The sequence below is a fragment of the Choloepus didactylus genome, chromosome 4 (genome assembly GCF_015220235.1).
Source record: "Choloepus didactylus isolate mChoDid1 chromosome 4, mChoDid1.pri, whole genome shotgun sequence".
Classification (NCBI taxonomy): Eukaryota; Metazoa; Chordata; class Mammalia; order Pilosa; family Megalonychidae; genus Choloepus; species Choloepus didactylus.
The window spans coordinates 156766362-156783836 of NC_051310.1; the positions used below are offsets into that span (position 1 = coordinate 156766362).

At 46.4% G+C, this 17475-nt stretch overlaps 1 protein-coding gene across 3 annotated transcripts; it reads left to right on the forward strand.

The window, feature by feature from the left end:
- The first annotated feature begins 713 nt into the window (after positions 1-713).
- On the forward strand, positions 714-13091 carry ABHD4 (abhydrolase domain containing 4, N-acyl phospholipase B). 3 transcript variants are annotated; one of them, XM_037834519.1, is made up of 7 exons: positions 714-785; positions 3784-3872; positions 5726-6098; positions 6260-6414; positions 8164-8275; positions 10709-10895; positions 11621-13091. In XM_037834519.1, exons 1-7 carry the CDS (start codon positions 724-726, stop codon positions 11708-11710), a joined length of 1068 nt encoding a protein of 355 aa, XP_037690447.1. In that variant the 5' UTR covers positions 714-723; the 3' UTR covers positions 11711-13091. The 3 variants fall into 3 exon arrangements, with proteins under 3 accessions (XP_037690447.1, XP_037690448.1, XP_037690449.1); XM_037834520.1 differs by having other exon boundaries at positions 762-897; XM_037834521.1 differs by lacking the exon at positions 714-785 and adding an exon at positions 920-1920.
- The last annotated feature ends 4384 nt before the right edge of the window (positions 13092-17475 follow it).

Below are 17475 nucleotides of genomic sequence, written 5' to 3' on the forward strand. Positions count from 1 at the left end.
TCTTGGCAGATAATTGTCCCTTAGTTATCAGATAAAGTACAGGATGCCCAGTTATGTCCTAAAAATTGCATGAAACATACTTATACTAAAAAAAAAAAAAAAAGGTTATTCGCTGTTTATCTGAAAATCAAGTTTAACTAGACGTGCTGTGTTGTTATTTGCTGAATCTGTCAACCTACTTGGGACATCCATCCACTGGTGCAGTAGGGGCTCCGCAAACATATTTTAAGCGACTGATTAGAAGTAACACAACCGGAAGACTTGGGGGTGGGGAAGGTTGTGAAGGGGCCATAAAAGAGAAGCCCAAAGAGTGTGTGCAAATGTGCAGGGTTAGGTTCTGTCACTTTTTAATTATAAGAGAATTGACGGCAGATGTAGTTCCTGTGAGGGGCTCGGTTGTTTTAGTACCACCTATCTTCCTCACTGCCCCCCGAAAGTGTGACCAAGATTACTGTCCTATTTTGTGAGGCCCCCCGAACACCTCTGCCTGGACACATACCAGTAATCGAAAACATAGCAAAACTAGCCCCCAGTAGCTCAAACCAATCCTATCGAGCTTTCTATTTCAGCCCTTCACCCCCTGCTCCCAGACCTCCACAGGTTCAAAACCTGCGCCCAGCCATCTGACAGCCCCGCCTCCCGGCCCGGCAGCAGCGCTGGCCACGCCCCACTCTGTTATCCGATACTTCTCTGGGTCAGCTGGTGCTGGCGTCAGGTGGAGGGATGGGCTGGCTCAGCTCGACCCGGCAGTGCTTGTTTACTATGGCTGATGATCTGGAGCAGCAGTGAGTTAATCCTGTCTCTTTCTATTTTTCTCTCTGTCCCCTGGGCCATAGTCCTGGGACTGTCTGTGGCTGAGGAACAGCTTTAGACACCTTCCCGCCTTTCCTGTTTCAGGTCGGCTCCAGGAGAGGGCTGGGGTTTGTGTTTGCTTGCTTTGCTTTTGCCCAGCAGAGGCGGCGGAGAGCCGGGGGAGCGATGGCAGACGCGCTTGCCTGCAGTTCAGTGATTTTGACTTTCCACCTTAGTCTTCGCCGCTTGCTCCTCGGTCGCCTCTAGTCGCTGTGCTCGGGGATTAGACATAATGATAACGTCTGCCATCCCTCGAAAGCCAGCTTGTGGGATGCAGGTGCGGGAGTAGCAGCCACGTGCTTGTCTGAACTTGCCCCGGGACAGGAGTCGGGGGAGTGGGAAGAACCTCCCTTAGCCCGGCCGGGAGAGGGCCTGAGGGAGAGCCAGGGTTTCACAGCCCTGGGACTGGCCTGGAGTGGTTAGGGTTGCAAGTTCATCAGCTGTCGCCCACCGAGATACTTAGCCCCTTCTGATCCTAGTTTACAATGGTTTTAATCATAGCAATATTCCTGATACAGTGTTTTCAAAAATTAGAACCACTGGGATTTGTTACCACTGTCTTAAGGGTGTCAATTCCGGGATGCCACCTGTAGGTGGTATGACTAGCAGTTCTCAGTCTGGTAGGAGAAAGGAAAAGTTGCCTGGAGAATGACTCAGCTCCCAACCAAGCCGTGATTTCACGAGGACAGGCCCTTTCCTGGATCCTGTGGTCCCCCTTTTCAGAGCTTCAGAATTGGCAGCTGCAAAGCTAATTAACTTTGTGGTGATAATAAATAGCTTCCTTTGCTTGAAGGAACTGCTCAGGAAAGTGTAGTGCTCCAAGATGACTGTTCCAAGAGGAAATTTACAATGCCTAAAATGGCTCAGGGAAACAGAATATTAGAGCTGGAAGAGGTGCAGGTAGTTCAGCTCCTTTTCACAAATGAAGCTGGTGCCCGCAGAAGTCAGGAAACCTGCTCAAGATCACAGAGGACTCACCAGCACAGAAGTCTCACCCAATATAGACCCTTTCTGCTTTATCCCCATTGGGATGAAAGAGCTCTAGAGGGCAGCGACCACTCTTGCCAGGTTAAGTTCGTGGCTAAGTGCTTTCTCTGCTCCTTGCCTTAACGTCCCCACCCTACCCCTTACTTCCCCAATAGTACTGAGCAGATACAGTGTGCCAGGGACCATTCCCAGTGTTTTACTTGTAACATTTTTGGTAAAGAAGAGAGGCAAAGATAAAGCTCCCCTGAAGACTACCTGCTAAGCAGCCCAGTGTGCTGTTGTGTGGGACATTTCTCCTAAACTCAGGGCAATTGGGATCCAAATGTTGTGGTCTGATTTGTCACAGCCTCTGTGATGTGGAGATAAAGTTTGTCTCTTACTGGCAAAATTCTGTGGCCTTGGGCCCCCTGCTCCAAACCTATAAGGAATTCCAATAGAGTATTAAAAAGGATCCTATTAACCCCGAGATTAGATTATTTGAGGCTAACAACTTCCATCTGGCTAAAGCTACTGATGCACTACTCTTAGCTGAAACCCCAGTATTTATTTCAAACCTTAAACATTCATTAAGAATTGCTACTTGTAAAACACTGGGAATGGAGACAGAGCTTATGATTTAGCTGGGGTGAAAGAACATTTATTGAGAGTTTATATTGTGCTGGGCATTATTCTGTATGCTTGAGATGCATTATCTTATTTAATCCTTAATAACACTATGATGTAGATACTATTATTATCTCCCTTTCAAAGATGAGGACACTCTCCGCAGAAAAGTTAAATAACATGCCCAGAATCTTATTGCTGGTATTTAGCAGTGCCATACTTTTTTGGCTTTTGATCCTGGCTCTAATCCCACTGAGTCTTTTACTATCTCAGAGATACTCAACATTGCAAGGTGGCATAGGTTATATGCTACATATGTGGTATGGACGAATATTCAAGGGGTTCAAGCAGGGTGGAAATCACTGTGGTGGGGTGTTGGGTAAGGCCTTGTTGTTCAAGCTGTTCTCTGAAGGGTAAATGAGAGTAGAAGAGTGAGAGTATTCTAGATATTAGGACCTGGGTCTGCAATGTTTCACAAGGACAGGCCCTAAATAAAAAGAATATGATCATTTAAACTCATATCCATTTAGTTTATGGAGAGGAGTAATGAAAAAAAAGTAGGAGAGGTGAGTTGAAGTTAGCCTTTAAAGAGTTTGGACTGTATTCTGTAGCTGTTGGGTTGTTACTGAAGTGTTTTAAGCAGGCTTTTTAGGGATCTGTGAACATATGAGGACATTCGTAAGCTTTCTACTCCTTTTGCCGCCTGGAAAGCAAGGCCAGAGGTAACTTTTCTCCCATCAGTGAACCACAACAGGATGAAACCCAGGACTCCCCCTCCTGGTCCCCACCTACCCCATTTCATTGTTCAGGGTTGGACTGATTACCTGAGAGCCCAACTGAGCACTGACACGGTGTTCTTTACGTCCAGGGCTTGGAGGTGAGCACCCACAAGCCCCATTGCCCTGCTGGGAGGTCAGGCAGCATGAGAATTTGTCTGTCCTGCCCTGAAAGAACAGCCAGTCCTGGGGATGGCAAGGGATAACTGAAACATTAGTTATTTTTTTTCCTTTTAATCTCCTTGAACATAAATTATGATAACCAGTAACAGAGCGAGTTGTGAAGTGCAAATGAGATTATAAATGCGAAAGAGCTTTGTAAACTACAAAGTGCAGTACATGGATCTTTTGAAACAAGGGACATCTTGTTATAAATAGCCATTTGCCAGAAGAGCAACAGTCTATCAAAAGCTAAGGAGTTGCTGATCCTGACATAGAGGGCAGGTCCCCTGAGGCTGGGAATCACTGTGCACTCTGATAATCTTTTCTAACTGTCAGCAAGGCTGAGAGCATCAATGTTGCCTTTCTACCATCACCCATCAGTGTCTCTCTCTCCTTGTTCCAGGCCTCAAGGCTGGCTGAGTAGCTGGCTGCCCACTTGGCGCCCCACTTCTATGTCTCAGCTGAAGAATGTGGAAGCCAAGATCCTCCAGTGTAAGTAGAAGGGACAACTTGTCCCACCTTCCTCAGGAGGTCCAAGAAGGATGCAGCATCTGCCCTGAGCTTGGTACATGAAGCTGGCTGATTCCCTGATTAACAGTGGTTGGGGTGAGAGAAAAGGATGTCAGTGATTTATGGGAAGGGATTCATACTGAGGGCACCATATTCTATGATAGTTCCTTGACTTCTCCCTCCCTAGCTGTTCCTGTTTGCTAGTGCTGCCATATGCAAAATACCAGAAATGGATTGCCTTTATAAAGGGGGTTTATTTGGTTACAGAGTTACAGTCTTAAGGCCATAAAAGTGTCCAAGCTAAGGCATCAACAATAGAGTACCTTCACAGAAGAATGGCCAATGGTGGCAGGAACACCTCTGTTGTCTGGGAAGGCACGTGGCTGGCGTCTTCTTCCTTTGCTCCCAGGTTGTGTTTCAAAATGGATTTCTCCCAGAATGTTTCTCTCTAGGTGTCTGTGGGTATTCTCTTAGTTTCTCCTAGCAAACTCTGGAGAAGCAAAAGTCTACTTTCAATGGCCATCTTCAAAATGTCTCTCTTGGCTGAAGCCAACGTCAAGGGTCCACAATTCAAAGCATCTCTTGAGCTAAGCCAGCTAGTGTCTTTGCCAGCGTTTTTAAAGGACTCCAGTGATTAAATCAAGACCCATGCTGGATCGGCAGGGCCACACCTCCATGGAAATAATTCAATCAGTTATCACCTACATTTCGGTGGGTCACATCTCCATGGAAACAACTTAATCAAAATATTCCAACCTAATCAACATTACTACATCTGCCCCCACAAGAACATGGTGTTTTGGGGGACATAATACATCCAAACCAGCACACTAGCCTCATGCTGGTTCCTGCCACATCCCATCAATTTCACGTCAATGCTCGTATCAACTTTTAACACACACAGACATGCACATTCTCCCCCTCCCTCCTTCCTTTTCCTCCTACTTCCCTCTTCCTTCTTCTCCCTTCTCTTTTCTTCCAAACATGCATATCTTAGATTGACCACTTGAGGACAACCAATCCTACATTCTCTAATACCATTTTCTCTGTATGCTACCCAGTGATGCGTCACCCTTGACTTTGGGATTCCCACAGACCAGCTTTCATGGGCAGTGTTAGGTTGGGGCCACATTAGCCATTGGCTCAAACAAGACCCTCAGGCCATGTTTCCCCGTGTTTCCTCTTATGATCTCCTCCACCCTACCCCACTGCCCCAGCATGACTACCCTATCTCTTTTGGCCCAGGTAAGTCCAGCCACAGAACAGCCACAGCCTTCAAACCTCTGTGTCAGATCCAGGCTCCTTCACCCATGCAGCTCACTGATGTGACTGCTATCATAGCCAGCAGAGCAAGCTATCCCCCATAGCGGCCGTTTTTGGTTTTTTGTTTTGTTTTGTTTTGTTTTGTCTCCTGCCCCACTTGATTCTCCAAGAGGAATAAGCCAGTGGCTCAGGCTATGCCTGTTACCTTCCACCTGCCTGGACACCAGTCAGAAGCTACCCCGCCCCCCCCCCCCCCCAGATACTCTCAGTGAGGACAATTCTGTGATCTGTCAAGCACCCAAGAGTGATGGGAACAAGAGTTCTGTAGGGTCAGTGGTGTCACTGCTACCCAGGTCCAAACAGCCTCAAGGAATAAGAGGGCTCCTTGTTACATACAGACTAGATGGCCTACAAGCTGTGCTTGGAGTCTAACTCTTTAGCATGTGTGGTTAGAGATTGTGGAAAGGAGTAGGGAAGATGAGAAAGGGTTTGGGAATGGAAAGATAAATCTAGAATGGAGTCCTGACAAAATGATGTCTTGCTGATTTACTCTGGAATTCCTCCCTCTCCAGGTCTCCAGAACAAGTTCCTGGCCCGATATGTGTCCCTCCCAAACCAGAACAAGATTTGGACGGTGACCGTGAGCCCCGAGCTAAAGGACCGCACCCCCCTGGTGATGGTGCATGGCTTTGGGGGCGGCGTGGGCCTCTGGGTCCTCAACATGGATTCCCTGAGTGCCCGCCGCACACTGCACACCTTCGATCTGCTTGGCTTCGGGCGAAGCTCAAGGCCAACATTCCCAAGGGACCCAGTGGGGGCTGAGGATGAGTTTGTGACCTCAATAGAGACATGGCGGGAAACCATGGGCATCCCCAGCATGATCCTTCTGGGACACAGTTTAGGAGGATTCCTGGCCACTTCTTACTCTATTAAGTACCCAGAAAGGTAAGGAGGAGTGACTGTCTCCCTCATGATCTAACTCTTTGCCTGCTGAGAACTTTCCAGTGTTGGTTTCTAATAGTCAGCTCCTTCCTAGGTGATTTAAGGGTCATGGTACCACCAAGCTAATACAACTTGTCTTCCCCTTTTTCCCACCTTTAATGTAGAGTTAAGCACCTCATCCTGGTGGACCCATGGGGCTTTCCCCTCCGACCAACTGACCCCAGTGAGATCCGTGCACCCCCAACCTGGTTGAAAGCCGTGGCCTCTGTCCTGGGGCGTTCCAATCCATTGGCTGTTCTTCGAGTAGCTGGGCCCTGGGGTGAGTAGTCTGAAGATGAAGAAACTATCCCCTTAAACCAAGGTCTCATTCTAGAAGACCCACTACTGTTAAAGGGCCACCATACATAAAAAGCAGGAATGGACCCAGCATTGTTATTTAAAGCTCTTAATTTGGACCAGATCTCTTTGAGATTTCAAAAGGTTCTTTTTTCCTTCATCTGCATGGAAAAAGCTTTCCTATGCAAGGGACAGATGGAGCAGAACAGCTGCCCCATATCTTGGCTAGGCCCCCCAGAGAGAGGAAGGAGCTGTTAGGAGCTCTTATGCTATACCTGTGAGTTTTTATACCAACTAGTTGCTGACTCAGCTCCAGTAACCACCACTGGTTCTCATCCAGCACCTCCAGCAGGGAGGAGTCAGAACAAGAGCATCCAGAACAACCCACAGTAGCAGGTGAATCCCTCTAAACCATATCCTGCTCAAGGCAGGCACCATGTCTTCATCCTCTCTGTGTCACCTGGCACTTAATATCTGTCAGGAAATTGTGTAGGTGAAAGAGAGTGAGCGAGGCAAGGGGGTGGGAGCGGAGCCAGCCCCAGTATTGGTAGTTCCCAGCCTTCTTATACCACACTGCACACTGTCAGGTTTATACTCTGATGAAATGAAATGCAGATTCCATTTATGGAAAAGACTGGTGAGCCCATCTCGTACTGATGGCTTTTGTATAGATAGTCACGTTCAATAGCCAGGTTATTACATGTTAACTCCTAAAGGCTAAGTAAGTGTCTCTCTAGGCCCTTTAATGGAATAGCTCTAGATTTTGAGAAAAGTGAGCATTCAAGTAGAAAGTAGGAGGAATTTGGGGCAAAAGGAAAGATAGCAAAAGACACAGGTGCCAAAGAAAGAGTGAGTGGGCAGGGAGCTGACCTTCTCCGAGTTCCCAGCACTGTGGAATCCAACAGACCCTGTATAATTCTTTTCCAGGGTGATGCCTGCTCTAACCTCTCTCCCCTTTTCCGACCATGCATTTGGTGTTAGCATTATTATGTTTGGGACGGTTGGCTAGCAGCCTCAGAAAACTGCCAGGAGGTTGAGGAGGAGGCACCAGGGCCATGGGACTGTCACTGTGCCTCCTGAGCCTCTTCTCGCCCCTCTCTTTTCCCTTTCTTCTCACCAACAGAAAAAAACCAGAAGAGAGGGAGAGAGATCAGAAGTTGACTACTAGGCCCAGTTTTTATAATCTCATTTGGGTCCCCTATTGCTGGTATCCTTACCATAAAGAAAGGTGAAAGGAACAGATTGCTCTAAAGCAGTGCCCGGAGCCTGGGACTCCAGTGTTAAGTTCAACTCTTCACTCGTATTCTGTTACCAGCCTGCAAATGAGAGGGCTCTTGGGAGGTGATCTAGTTTCATCCACTACCTTCAGAAGATTAAAAGGCCACAGGGGTGTCAGGGAGAAGGAGAACATAGCTCAGACTGTAAAAGAACCATGGACTCCTGTGAGGCTTGTAATCCTTGGAGTAAAAGATCTGGGTACTTCATTGAACTGAAAATAAATCTGGTTCCTCAGTGATGTTAGACTGTTTCTAAATTCTTTGGCAACCAAGTAACTCATCTACTGGAGCTTCCCAGTAGACTCTTTCTGCCACCGTTAAATATTAAAAACAAACAAACAACCCCTTAGGAGGAGTTGCATTCAGTAAAAGTTGTTGAAACCATATGCAGGCAGAAGAATCTTGTCTCCCCAACCCAGGCCGGCCACTCCCATGTTTTTCTATCCCCTCCCCAGGGCCTGGCCTTGTGCAGCGATTCCGGCCAGACTTCAAACGTAAGTTTGCAGATTTCTTTGAAGATGATACCATATCGGAGTACATCTACCACTGCAACGCGCAGAATCCCAGGTGAGGCCAACTCTCGGGGCCAGCTCAGGGTGGATAGGTTCTAGCTGCCGGGAAACTCAGGAAGTGTCTCAGGACCATTCTGTGCTTTATTTCTTCTTCCACAAAGCCCTGAATCAGTTGGGGAGCAAAACATTCCTTAGAGGTAGACACAAGGGATATAGAAGGTAATAGATTAATTAAACATGCTGCCATCTCTGGAGGAAGAGCCTTACTCTTCCCTATAGACAGGCAATTAGCCTGAATGGGCAAGAGTCTGGAAACATTAAAAATGATATATATATATTTTTTAATTGAAAAAGTAATATGAACACAGTATTTTTTAAAAGACCAAGAAAAAAAAAAAAAAGAAAAAGAAGATTAAACCATATAAAAGATTATAAAATAAAAAGTTTTCTCCTGCCCCAGACTTGCACATACATGTAACTACACTTACAGAATACCCACCTACAAATAGAATTGCTGAGTGGAAAAGTATGCATTTTTAAATGTAATTATGGGCACTTTGAAAATAACATTATTGGAACAGGAATTCCTTCCACATCTTTCGGAGATTTTGGGGTGTCCCCGGAATCTTGAGAAGTTCTTATCTATGACGATTCTGACCTGCAGACTTGGCAGCTCTGACAGCCGAGGCAGAGTCACAGAGGTAATCGTCCCCAAAGGTGGTGCCCTGTGAGTGGCAGATAGCATGAGGCTGCACTGGTGGCACCACCTCTGTGGAGGCCTCACCCCAAGCTGCTGGGAGGCAGCACTGCCCTCCTCGTTCTAGGCTTCTCCCCATCTCCCGCTGTGAACCCATAACTGAGAAGGCAGGGATAAGCATTCCAGCAATACTGTCTGAGCATTGGCCTCAAACCCAGACAGCTCTTTAAATGTTTATCTGACATTCTGTATGAGCTTAGCTGATTGGAGGGCCCTGGTTGAGCAGTAGACTAGAGACCCTAACTCAACGGTCCAATCAATTAGCCTCCTAGCGCCCCACTCTCAGCTCCTCTCTCAGCCCTCACTATGCTCACTTCCAATCTCAATCCCACAATCCCTCAGAACTTTCTCCAGACCTTGACACTAGTTCTGGCCTGACGGCCTCCTGATCTAAGCCATAGTGTATATAATCTTGCAACTCATTCCTGTCCCAGAGGAGGCAAAGATGACATCCGTGACAACCAGCTCCCTTTCCCCCAAACACCATTGTTCAATTTTATAACCACCTGAGTTTTTATGAGTTATAACCCTGACAAGCTCACAGTCACTCAGCATTCCCTTGGAAAACATGGCATTTGGCCATGGGGAAAATATCTGAGGGTACCTACCAGTTCTACCTAAACTTAAGGCCTTTGTATAAATTTTCATTTTCTCTACAATGATGATCTTATAGAGTGGGTATAGTTATCTCCAATTATAGATGAGAGAATTAAGGTATATTCCGGTTACATGACTTGCTAAGAAAACATAGCCAGGATTTGAATTCATATCTGTTCTGACTCCAAGTCCATGATTTTCTGCATGCTGCTGTGTCTTAAGGAAAACCCTCAGTTTCGTGGTGGTCTGGGCAGAACTCAGGCTCTCCCTCATCCCAGGACTGTGAAGGAGACTGGGATATAACTACACTAATAGGCTGAGCCTGGTAGCAGCAGGGTCCTAAACCTCCCCTGCAAAACTACAGACTAGCCTGGAAAACTGCCTCTGTCAGACACCACTGTGTTTAAGTCTGAGGACCATGTTAGGTCTCAGTTAGTTCTACCTGAGGAAATGCACAGGAATAAAGTAGATTAAATTGGCATTCATTGCTTTCACTTAGACAGACTGCTGCCTGCTGCCCCTGTCCTCGGGGTCCTCTTAAGACTGATTTTAATTCCAGAATGTCCTCAGGAAGCCCTTTTACTTAGTTCTGTAGTACTCACCCTTCAAGTTCACCTCAAATGGCTTCCTCAAAAAAGCCTCCCTTGAGTCTCTCCCTCCATCCCCAGCCAGTCTAAGTCCCCTGGTCTATGTTCTCATATCCCTCAACTGCTTTTTCATAATTCTTGGGAAATTTTACGTTAAATAATCATATAGTTATTTAATGCCTGCCTTCCTAAAATATGAGCTGAAATATGAACTCCAGAAGGGCAGGCACTACATCTGTCCTGTGCAAATGTCTTGAGCTCCCATCCCAAGGCATGACACGTAAATTTTTGTGGAATAAATAACTCATTCCATTGTTGGGCAATTCTAACTGCCATGGAGTTTTTCATGAGGATGTCTTCTCTATCTCTCTTATGTGATATAAGAACTCTAGAGATTCAGTCATTCATCAACTAATTGTACTCATTTCAATTGAGTCCAGTGCTGGACTTTGAGAGGAATACAGCCTCTGAAGAGACCAACAAGTTGACATTTCATGCTGTGGGATTTAGTCTATTAATTGCCTCAACCCCATTTTTCTTCTTTCAGTGGTGAGACGGCATTCAAAGCCATGATGGAGTCCTTCGGCTGGGCCCGGCGCCCCATGTTGGAGCGAATTCACTTGATTCGAAAAGATATGCCCATCACTATGATCTATGGGGCCAACACCTGGATAGATACCAGCACAGGGGAAAAAGTGAAGATGCAGCGGCCGGATTCCTATGTCCGGGACATGGTATGTTGGGCCATCCAGAATGGGAGTTGAGGTGAAAATGCTATGAATTGAATGTCAGTGCATGTTGAATGACTGTCAGAATGGATGAGCCTTGGAGTAGAGAAAAGAGAAAGGGTGATCAAAGACTCCAGAGAAAAAGGAAAGGACAGACTGAGATAGGGCAGTGGGTTTGAAAGGGTTGCTTCTCTTGGTAATATCAGAATCTGGGACTTCCTACTTTTGTGTGGCCCAGTTCACTAAAAGGTAGATCCTTATCCAGTAGCCAGGTATAAGCATCATGCTGCCTCTCCAGCCATGTAACTCCCACCCAAAACCAGAACACTAGCATTGAAGAGTGAAGGTGCCATGAAGCATTCCCAGAACACTTCTGCCTGCCCTTTTTTTTGTACCCCCCTTTACCCTCATTTGCCAATGAGTGTGCTTAATTAGGCTGGATGTCACCATGGGCCCTGGTTTCCTGGACCTTTTGATGAAATGAGTAGATCAGTGGTGGGGCTAACAGAAAAGGAAAGATACAGTGCAGGGCCATAGGAGAAGTAGAATGAGACAATTGGGATTTATTGGCTCCCACAGGAAAATGCCAAGATCTAGGAGAAAGGTTGACCATTGTTTCTGATAAGTGCTAATGGGGGGCAGGCAAGAACCAGTGAAAAGGACCAGTGTGACAACTTTGCAGCCCCTTGAATAAAGAGCCATCCCACTACGGTGGGTTCCTTTCTCCACAGGAGATTGAGGGTGCCTCACACCATGTCTACGCCGACCAGCCACACATCTTCAATGCTGTGGTGGAAGAGATCTGTGATTCAGTTGACTGAGCTGCCCTCCCTAGAGGAAGAGGAGAAAGCCAGAGAGTCGCACTTGCCTCCCTGTCTGCTTTACTCCCCCCCCTCTATCCTTTCCTCACCAACTAACACCTGCCAGCCAGGCAGAGTCTTGGGCTTTCCCCAGGACAGGACCACAGTGTAAAAGAACACTCTTGAGGACTGGAGGCAAAAGCCATGGAGGCCTTGCGTTCCCCACCTTAGGAAACAGCATCAAGAACATAAAGGGTTGCCCAGTGCCACCCATTCTCTCCATGCCAAGTGTTCCCATATGGTGGTTGTAAAGGGATTGCACTTAGCCATGCTCCCTCCTTGTGCCAAAGGGAGGGCAGTCTCTCTTCCCCTGGGTAAACAAGAGGCTCCCAGCAGCCTTTTCCAGTTCTGGAGTGTTTGTAGGGGTAAGTTTCATGCAAGAACATAGTCTTCCTATCTCACTCCCTCCCCACTCCCTGTCCCATCCCATGCCAGTTCCACCAGGGTCTGGCTGGGACCAGTTCCCACCTAACTACCAAGAACAGGTCCTGGAGCTCCCATGACCTACAGAATCTCCTCCATGATCTGAGAGGTCATATCCAAAACCCTCATTGACAGATGAGGAAAGGACGTGGCTGGCCCATGGTCACACAGCTCTGTGTGATGCAAGTTCTGGCACAGCTAAGGCCAGAGCCCAGGCCTGCTGATGCCCAGTGCTCATTGCAGACTCCACTTGCTAAGGTTCGAGGTCGGCACTATTGCCATGTGGCTAGTCCTAATCACTGGCCAAGGATAAGCCCATGCCTGCCCCCACATTCCAGCCCCTCTGCACGGGGGTGCTGTTGTCCTGCTCTATGTCACAGCTCTGGATGCCTAAGCAGAGGACATCCAAGTGCTTCCTTCCTTGCCCCGTCTTCCTCCCACCTGGGATGCCTCTGGGTCTCCCTCTGTGCCTTGGGTCCTGAAGCCCCATATGTAGTATAGAGCAAGAGTGGCCCCTGGTGGGGAGGCGGGGGAGCAGGGAGGCCCTTCAACCCAAGACCATGTCTGAATGCCCCCTCCCACTAGTATCCACAGGGCTGACGCCCACCTTGAGGCCCGGCCAACAGTCCAGTGGGGAGGCTCAAGCCAGCAGCACCCTGTCCTCATCAGCCACAGGATAGTACTCACTGCCTGACCATCCATCTCTGCCTTCTGTCCCCATGGTCTCCACTCATTCCCTCCCCCAACATACCTGTCTCGGCCTGGTTCCAGGAAGTTCTGGGAAGTTGGCTGGGCCTGGCCCCCAGAACCAGGGCAGCTCCTGCCTGCTCCTTCACTTTGTAGAGCCAACCCTTTCACCAACTCCTGTGCTCTGTACTATTGTCCAGTTGCCTTGGCTCCTTTTCTATATATAATAAAATAATAATAAAAAACTGCTGTTATTTAATATGCTCTGACAAGAGTTCTGGAGTGGTACTGATTCGTAACAGACCATTCAGAGGCCTAATCAGAGAAGGGCGCCCTGAGAAGCACCTGCTTTATACCCCCTGCCTCTCCCCTTAGTGCAGTTCTTGCCCCTAACCCATCCCACCTCCATCCAGGGCACACTGCAGGGCCTTCATATGATGGATGAGAAATCCGGTCCACTGTGGATGGGTGGCTATTTTAGATGTATTATGCCCCCAAAACTCATGTTCTTTGATGCAGTCTTGTGTGGGCAGGTGTATTAGTGTTAATTAAGTTGGAACCTTTGGATTATATTTTTTCCATGGAGATTGACCCACCCAACTGTAGTGATAACTCTGATTAGATCATTTCCATGGAGGGTGGCCCTGCCCATTCAGAGTGGGCTTGATTATCTACTAAGCCCTATATAAGCTCATACAGAAGAGCTTTGCTGCTGCTGCAGCCAAGAGAAAACTGAAGAACACACCGGAGCTGAGTGCAGATGCCAGCCACGTGCCTTCCAGCTACATTTTTCCAGATGCGCTGCGATTCCGTCCCTTCCTTTTGAAGTTACTGTTTTTTTTTCCTTCATTTAACATTTTCCTGCCTTGCTTCAGGCTGTAACTACTTTGTAACCAAATAAACCCCCTTTATAAAAACCAATCCATTTCTGGTGTTTGCATAACAGCAGCATTAGCAAACCAAACTGTGGGCTCAACCCTGATTCACAGGAGGAGAATTAGGCAGAGCTGGGTGCCCCCCCACTACCCATATAACAGTTCTAGCTTCCAGGCTTGCTTCAAGTGAACCTTCACATGAACAGCAGCCTGTTCTCTGGATCTTAGCTCAACTATTCTTTATTCAGGGAAGCCTTCCCCTGAACCCCCAGACTAGACATGGACTCTCTGATCTATGTCACTGTGGTACACTTTACTGCCACTTTTGTAAAACTCAAAAACTTGTAGTTACTTAATGTCTATCTTTCCTCCCTAGACCATAAGCTATTGCAGTGGTCCAGGTGAGATGCTGGTCACTTGAACTTGCCTAGTGGAGACAGAAGGAGAAAGATGCAAGAGATGTTTAGGAGATAAAGTCAAAAGGACTTGATTTCAACACTGATTGATTGGAGAATGATCCAAGTGAGGCAGTAATTACCAAACCTTGCTTAAAAAAACAACCTGGGGTATTTTTTAAAATATAGACTCTCAGGCTGTATCCCCGAGAGTTTGATTTGATAGATCTGGATGGATTCTTACCATGAACTCTGCATTTTGAATGCATTCCCTAGGAGACTCTGATGTACCCACCTTGCTGACACTAATCTAGGGGCCCTCATGTCTCTGACACTTGATCCAGAAGCCCTGGGTAGAGAACTATGTCCCTGAAAGTTCATCCTCATTGCGCCAAAGCCTCTTCCTTTCACGAGGCTGTTCAGCATGCTCCTCTGGTTTCCCCACCCAAAAATAAATGTAAACACATTCCTTGGGAGCAGCTGCATGCACAGTCTGAGAAAGGTCACCCAGAGTGCCCTGTTTACACTATCACACCCCCCTGCATTCATGTAGTCGTGCCAACACACACACACACACACACACACACACACACACACACACACACACACACACACACACACACACACTCCATCTGACCCAGGCATTGCTGACATTCCCAGGGCTGGGACCAAGAAATCAGAGTGAACATATCACCCAATCCACAGCATTCCTGGGAGGTTCTAAGGACTTATGGTGACCATTCAAGTATAAACTCAGGCCCCTCGGAGTCCTAGCAATTCACAAAGAGCAATTCCTCAGATAGACATAAAGGACTGTGGCTCCACTTCAGACCTGGGAGGTGCTACACTGTTAAGTCTCTGCCAGGAAATGTGCTAAGTTTAGCTTCCTTCCTGGGACAGACAACAAAAGGTGTGCTAAAAATATTGTCTGATTTCAATGCCACGGGGTGGTGACATCTTGATGATGTCTCTCCAATCTGATGTACCACTTTGTAAGCCTACAGCTACAGGTAACAGTTCATAATCAAATAAAAAATAACACTATTATTAGCTAATAAACAATGTCCAAAGAATGGTGCAAAACATTTTTCTTATGTGACCTTTCAGTCTATACAGAGTCCTCCTTGGATAGGGATCTGGAGGGTTCCTTTTCTTTAGTCTTCCTCCGTATTCTCTCCTCCCCCAGTGTGCTAGTCCAACTTGCAGAAGTAAAGCAGGACACTTGATGTTTTGAGGGTTGATCCCAACTCCATCCTGGTGAAACATCTCAAGACAAACCATCTCTTTTAATCTCTTGCTAACCTTGACTGCTTCTCATAGCAAAAGTTCAGCATTATTATGCTAGAAAAGTTCTTGTCTCCTTCTTACCAAAGGTCATTCTTCAGTAGGGTTAAGGAGGAAAGACAATCCTAGCTCAGCCCACTTGCAAGGACAAAGCATTCCTAGAAAGAACATTAAAATGGATTCACTGATGCCAACAGGTGCATAGAATCCTTCCCCCAACCCAGGAAGATGAGACCCCTTTTTCTAGGACTTCTACTATATGGTGAGGAGGAGACTTCTGCACCTTGGCCTTGCTAATGGTTAAGTGCTCCTTCTTCCTGGAGTGTGTTCTGAGGTCTAATGTAGAATCTGATAAAATTCAGCACCCCCATATTTTGGTTAATGCATATGAGATAAATTGCACAACCTAGGATATTCTAGTGACTGAAGAGAAATTGAAGGGCATGGGGTCATCGGTGATAATTTCATCTTCTTAGTTTGAAGAGTCTGACTTTGGAAAAGAAACAACAAGGTTCAAGAGCTGTCATTAGTGTCATTAGTTCACAACTTATGATTCAAGATTTATGGACCTCTGATAAATTATGGGGTATCTAAGACAAAAACTGGGCATCATGTACTTCCTAAAATTTTCCAGAAAAGTCTCCAAATAAACCTGCAAAACCATTATTGCAATGGTTTCGTACACAGGTCTGCAGACTGGAGCTGGTCCATAAAAAAGGAGCTCTGGTCTATAATAAAATAGTATTTTTCAACATTTTTTCATTCCAAACATATACCCTTTCTCATTTTTTTCAGGATTAAACTATTCTTTTGTGAAAAAATACTAATACAAGACAGGTTGGTAGGGGGCTATGTCATTTCTTGTTGTCAAACATCAATTTCAGGGATTTTTTTCTTGGAATTTTAGCTTTAGTAAAATTCTAAAGTCTGGGAAGTGCTGCAATGCAGAAGATCAAAGTGGGAAAGGAACTTTAATTTTAGCATAAGAAGATAGAGGGATCATATGGAACTTATGACTGGAGGATGACTGTGGGGAGGTAAAATTGTTTAGAGTAAGCAGGTTTAAAGGAACTCAACAGTAGCCATGTAAGTCAAAAAAGAAATTATGAAACAGAAGGTGGAAGATTTAGGATGGGGATAAAAGAACAGGAAAACAAAACTCAGAATAGCTGTTACAGAACAGATGTTAAGATAGATGGATGGATGATGCTTTTTAAATTCAGTTTGCAAAACTGATCCAAGGAAAGACACAGTGGTGCCAGAGGTCTCCAAGCATGAGGACACCAGTTCTAAGTCTCTGCCAGAAACAGAACATCTTGTAAGTTCTTGTCCTAATGACAATTTCACTTACTCAATGTTAAAGAAAGATTTGAGAACTATAAAGATGGTCCATAGAATGATTTGTTAAACAAGTACAAGTGGTGGGAAGCTTGGGAGAACAAGTTCACAATAATCACAGACAGCAAATGCTGGACAAGGTCAGACATAATTTTATAGATTTTAGGAAGTCAGACTTTAAAGTGTGTGCTGGTTTGAATGTATTCTGTCCCCCAGAAAAAGCCATATTCTTTGACGCAGTCTTGTGGGGCAGACATTTTGATGCTGAATAGATTTCCATGGAGATGTGACCCACCCAACTGTAGGTGATAACTCTGATGAGATATTTCCATGGAGGCGTGGCCCCACCCATTCAGGGTGGGCCTTGATCAATGGAGCCATATAAATGAGGTGACAGGCAGAGGGAACTCAGCACAGCTGTAAGTGATGTTTTGAAGAGGAGCAACAGTCAAGAGGGACGCTTTGAAGAAAGCACAGGAGCTACAGATGAGAGACTGTTTGAAGACGGCTGTTGAAAGCAGACTCTTGCTCCAGGGAAGCTGAGAGAGGACAAATATCCCAAGTGCAACTAAGAGTGACATTTTTGAGGAACTGCAGCTGAGAGAGGAACGTCCTGGGAGAAAGCCATTTTGAACCCAGAACTTTGGAACAGATGCCAGCCACGTGCCTTCCCAGCTAACAGAGGTTTTCCTGACACCATTGGCCATCCTCCAGTGAAGGTACC